This window comes from Canis lupus, chromosome 28 (assembly GCF_011100685.1).
Source record: "Canis lupus familiaris isolate Mischka breed German Shepherd chromosome 28, alternate assembly UU_Cfam_GSD_1.0, whole genome shotgun sequence".
Classification (NCBI taxonomy): domain Eukaryota; kingdom Metazoa; phylum Chordata; class Mammalia; order Carnivora; family Canidae; genus Canis; species Canis lupus.
In genome coordinates, this window is record NC_049249.1 from 13,092,299 (window position 1) to 13,098,298 (window position 6,000).

The 6,000-nt window shown below is 40.1% G+C and overlaps 1 protein-coding gene across 1 annotated transcript in view; it reads right to left on the reverse strand.

Annotated features, from left to right (window-relative positions):
- CPN1 (carboxypeptidase N subunit 1) overlaps nt 1-5,093 on the reverse strand; it is a 33,653-nt gene extending 28,560 nt beyond the window's left edge. Inside the window, exon 1 of the mRNA XM_038578510.1 lies at nt 5,057-5,093. Within this exon, the coding sequence (XP_038434438.1) occupies nt 5,057-5,078 (22 nt within the window). The 5' untranslated portion in view covers nt 5,079-5,093. The remainder of the gene's footprint in view (nt 1-5,056) is intronic.
- Between the last annotated feature and the right edge of the window lie 907 nt (nt 5,094-6,000).

Consider the following 6,000-nt stretch of genomic DNA (forward strand, 5'->3'; position numbering starts at 1 on the left):
GAGCCCAAATTGTTCCTCTATAAAAGAATTCCTGTTTCTCTGGCAAATGTATCTAGTTATTATGGGGACTTCACTCATTCTAAACAGATGACCCTCATTCTCTAAAAGAGGAATGTACCCTCCTTGTCTATTTGAACTTTGGGTTGTTGTAAACAGGGAATACCTTCTATATATCAAAGCTGAGGTTGATACTCCTTCCCCCAAATTCCACTTCGAGTACCAGAATGTGTGCCCTAAAGTCAGAGTGTATGCAATGCCTCCCAAAACTAGAAGTGGAAGGATCCTGTGTGTTAGAGAGATATGATATTTTAAAAAATTGTTTCCAGCTTTAATGAGATATAATTAACATATAACATTGTGTACATTTAGGGCGTACAATGGTGTGATTCGATACATGCATATGTTGCAAAATGATTACCACAATAGGGTCAGTTAACACTTCTATCACTATTCACTATTATCTATGTGTTTCTGTGTGCATGTGGTGAGGATATTTAAGATATACCCTCTTTTCAAGTATATAATATAGGATCGTTAACTACACTCACCGTTCTGTACATTGGATCTCCCAAACTTATTCTTTTTACAGCTGGGAGTTTGCATCCTTTGACCAACATCTCATTTTATCCACCTCCCCAACCACTATCAACCACGTTATATTCTCTGCTTCTATGAGTTTGGATTTTTTTAGATTTCACATAGAGGTAAGATCTACAGTATTTGTCTTTCTCTGTCTAACTTATCCCATTTAGCCTGATGCATAAGGATATGATTTTAAGTACAAGTTCAACTCCCTCTTAAGCCATTTGACATCGGGCAAATTAATTAAACTTCCCTAAACTTCAGTTTCCTTCTGTATAGGATAGAGAAGAAACAGTTCCTCTCTCATGAGTTGGGTGGATCAGATAAGATAATGCATGTAAGGCCTTTTGCACAGTGCCTGGCATATTGTGAGGGCTCAATACATATTATTAGCAGTATTACTAGAGTAGCAGCAGCATGAAGCACTTATTCTGTGCTAGAGACCATGCAAGATGATGGCTATACAATTCATTCACTCAACATATATATACTTTACTACTAAAGGCTAACAGCTTTACTATTATTATTTTTTATCTAGAATAAAACCAACAAAGACTCCTGCCCATGTGGTGCATACATTCTGGTTAAGTGACAGACAATTGAGAGCAAAAAAGGGCAGTCTCTGTCCTCAAAACTACAAATAAGCAAGCACAACACTGGGGAAAATGTGATTGATGTAACCACTTGGGAGCACTAAGCAGGGTCACCTAATTTAGCTTTGGAGGTTCAGGGAGAGCATGCAGGAATTGAGGTGGATCAGAGGGTCCTGTCTTTCCCCTGAGGTAGGTGTAATAATGGTCCCGAAAGAGGTCTACATCCTAATCTCTGGGATCTGGGAGTATGTGATGTTACATTGGCAAGGTGCAATGAAGTTTGCAGATGGAATTGAAGTTGTTTATCAGCTGATCTTGAGATAGAGGGATTACCCAGGTGGGCCCCGTGTAATCACAAATGTCCTTATGAGTGAAAGCAAAAGGTAGGAGGATCAGAGACCCAGTGATGAGATGTGAGAAAGTGGACAAATTTTAGGCATTTCCTACTTTCTGGGTTCTCAGTATCCTCAAAGCTGTCCCTGCCTGGACCAAGAAGTCTCCATTATTTCACAATTCTACATTACCTTACAGGGTACTAACTGGTTCTTTATTCCCCACAACAGCCTGGGGAGGAGGGTGTAGTAATTCCCATTCCAGAGGTGGGATTTGCCCAGAGTCACATAACTAAGTAGTGGAGGAGAGCCTGGACTCCACACTTTCCCTGGCAGTGAGCCCAACATTCTACTCAATCAATTCCAGTGACTACAGATATGCAGGAGAAGTAAGTTCCCACCAAGGAAATATGGGCAAATAAAGGAATACATGAAAACTTGCAAAGGAGTGGGAAGAGGTAGAAGGATATTCATATCAAGTAGGAAGGTGGGGAGTAGCTATCCTTCTTCCTTCTGTCACTCTCTCTAGATGCTAAACAAAGGAGAAAGGGAGTAGGGAATGTGGGAAAGAGAGAGAGAGAGAAGGGGGACATTGTGGGCTCTCAACCCACATCTCCAGTTATCTTGGTTGTAAATTTTCTATCATGCATCAGTAACTCTGAGCTTCTGCAGAGCAATCTCAATGTCATTTAACCCTGCTAAATAAATATTCATGGGCTGGACCTATAGATGAATCACACATCCAGCTCCATTCACATTGGCAAGCACTCTTGGAGATTTGGGTTTCAAGTGTTATGAAAGAGCAAGGCGAAGAGAGCCTGGCCAAGTGTGGAGAGTAAGGGAGGTTAATCCTCAGGAGACACCAAGCCCTTCCCAATTCTCCTTGCTGGAATATTCTTGCAATTTGTCACCTGGGGACCTTCCCCTGATCATCTCATCTAAACAGTTCTCCCGGGATCCCTGGGTGGCGCAGCGGTTTGGCGCCTGCCTTTGGCCCAGGGCGTGATCCTGGAGACCTGGGATCGAATCCCATGTCAGGGCTCCCAGTGCATGGAGCCTGCTTCTCCCTCTGCCTGTTTCTCTGCCTCTGCCTCTCTCTCTCTCTCTCTCTCTCTCTGTGACTATCATAAATAAATTAAAAAATTAAAAAATAAATAAATAAATAAACAGTTCTCCCCTGGTTATGCTTCGTCTTATCTCCTATTTATTTTTTTTCTCCTATTTATTTTAATCAGAGAATTTCACTTGTCAGTCTGTTAATTATCTTGCTTATTTCTTGCTTATTTATTTATTGTCTGTCTCCCCCAGTAGAAGGTAAACTCAGTGAAGGCCAAGACCAACTATCTTACTGTTTACTATGTAATATCTGAGCAAAATGATAGTTACTGTTTACTATGTAATATCTGGACAAAATGCTAGTTAAATTAAAGAATGAAGGAAGGAGATAATGTATGATAATGTATGAACTCATATCTGAGATCTGAATGAGCAGATGTTGACCCAATGAAAATGGTGGAGTGTTTGAGGCTATTTTTGAGAGGGAAGAGCTTGTTATTTCTCCTTATCCTCCCAATCATGTGGAGTCTGCAAGGGACTGTTTCTGGATTTCTTTTCCTTACCTGCACTTATTCCCAGATGATCTCATACACAAATCCCAATATAAGGTGATGACTCTCACATTTCTGTCTCTTGATGCTACTTCTCTGAACTCTAGAACTGTATTTCCAACTCTCCACTAGGATTTCTACTAGGCATTCCTGCCTACTACCACCCACCTCCTCCAGTCTCTGAACCTGCAAGAGCAGAGCCTTACAAATGCAAACTGTGTCCACAAATGCCACCAAATGAGAATGGATCAACTGGATTAGGAGAAACCAGTTCAGTCCCCCAGCACTTCCTTTCCCCTTGCCCTTCTTAATATTTCCCCAATGCACTTATTAATATCTGACATACTGTATATTTAATTGTCTTCTCTCCCTGTAAAAATATAAATACCTCATGGATAGAGAAGTGGTCTCTTTTATTTTCTGATGTGTCTCTAGTAACTAGATCTGGATATAGGTTGAATACTTGAGTGAGTGATTGATGGAATGATTCAATGCTCTTACTCACATAATCCCATCTAACCTTTACCTCATTCTTTCTTGAGGGACCATTATAACCCATTTGCATGTATGAGAACCCCTAAAATTTAAATAATTTTCCCAGATCATATAACTTATATTTGGCAAATCTGAAGATTAAATTAGCTTTCTGACTCCAAAGCTTTCTACAATGCCAGAGTGCCACTATCACATTGGCCTGGTTATATTATGAAACTGCCTCCAATTTGGCTTCCTGTTCTTAAAGGTCCTTGAAAAGAATTCTTCTTAAAAATTACTTCATCTGCTTATGTAAAAAGGAAATCTGTTTGTTATAAAAATGTAGAAAACATAGAAAAGAATAGGCATAAAAATAAAATGCTACTCCCAAACCCCATCAACTAGGAATAATCCCTGTTATCAACTGGTGACAGTCAGTCCTATCAGAATGACTCAAAATCTGCTCCTTCCCTCCTCTGCTTCCTCAAACTGACAAATATTCCACGATTGATCCAATTTCTCAGGCAAAACCTAGGACTTATCCATAATCCTCTTTTTATCTTACTCCTCCTGTCACCAAGTTACATGAACTCTGCTTTGAAGTGTATCTGGAAACTACTCTCACCTTGACCACTGTCATCCTAGGCTAGGCGACATATATTTCTTGCTTGAATGATGACAATAGCTTCACCATGTGTTTCTTGTTTAGATAATGACAATAGCCTCCTTGAATATTCTTCCTGTTTCTAATTTTGCTCCACTAGTTTTATTAACTACACCATAGCCAGAGTTTTGAAAACACAAATCAAATTACTTTCCAACTCGAAACAATTCAGTGATGTCCCCCATACTTAACAAAAAACTTGTATGTCATGTAAAGGCCCAATCAGCAATGGTCACACTGTCCTTTATATTCCTTGGACATACTAAGCTTATTTCTGCTCCAGGGCCTTTATACTTGCTGTTTTCCCCACCTGGAATGCACTTCTCCTAAATCTTCGTGTGGCTTTTCCCTCTACAAATTTAAGTTCATGCTCAAATACCACCACTTTTAGAGAGGCTGGCCCTGATCTCCCTCCCTACCTAAACTAGTTCCTGGCTGCCACCCCTTTCCATTCTCTATTCCTCTACTTGATTCCTCTTTATAATGCTTATCATTACCTAAAGGCATATTATGTAATTAGTTGTTCCTTTTTTTGTTCGTTGTATCTACTACTAAGATGTAAGTTGTGTGAAGTCAGTATTACTATCTTGTCTGTTTCACTGCTTTTCCTCCATGCTTAGAATGATACTTAGCACATACTAGGTGCTCAATAAATGTTTGTTAAATGAATGAGTGTGCAGATAGAATATACAAATAATTTTTACAAAAAAGGGATTATAGCCTTTATGCTTTTAAAAAATTACTATATTGAATATATTGAACAGAAGAAAAAGAAGTTGAAATAAAGCCAAAGGAATTGCTTACCTTTCAAAAAATATCTCTTCATAAGATGAAATAACAGTTGCTAAATAGTGGTTCTAAAGAAAAAGAAAAGCATAGAAATCATTAAGGGATGGTGATTGTTATGCTGTTAGGTTTTTCAACCACGTATTTCACTTTTAGGTGGTAACTAATCCACGCTGTGATTGGTCCTTTGTTTGTTCATTTATTCATTCAACAAGAATATATTGAATGTTTTGGTTTTTTTAGTATTTTTTTTAAATTTTTATTTATTTATGATAGTCACAGAGAGAGAGAGGCAGAGACACAGGCAGAGGGAGAAGCAGGCTCCATGCACCGGGAGCCCACCGTGGGATTCGATCCCAGGTCTCCAGGATCGCACCCTGGATCAAAGGCAGGCGCTAAACAGCTCCGCCACCCAGGGATCCCATATTGAACGTTTTGTGTCAAGCTCTGATATGGGGCTAGATAGTAAGGCAGGCAAGATCCTGCTCTCATGGTCTGTGTGTGTGTGTGTGTGTGTGTGTGTGTGTAGGAAGTAGAAAATAAACAGTGAAAACATAGTGATGGAGACATTTTCAGGTTTTACCAATGAAGAAAATGAAACAGTATGTGATAATATAGACTGGTCTAAGGTAGACTAGGGTGGGTTGGAGTAGCTGATTTGGATTGGGGGTCAGAGATGGCCTGCCATGTGCAAGTGACATTTGATTTGAGCTTTGCATCATTTTTTTTTTAATTTTTCATTTATTTATGATAGTCACACACAGAGAGAGAGGCAGAGACACAGGCAGAGGGAGAAGCAGGCTCCATGCACCAGGAGCCTGACGTGGGATTTGATCCCGGGCCTCCAGGATCGCGCCCTGGGCCAAAGGCAGGCGCCAAACCGCTGCGCCACCCAGGGATCCCTGAGCTTTGCATCATTAAAGGCAGTCAAAGAAGTCTCCAGAGAACAAGCAGTCCAGGCA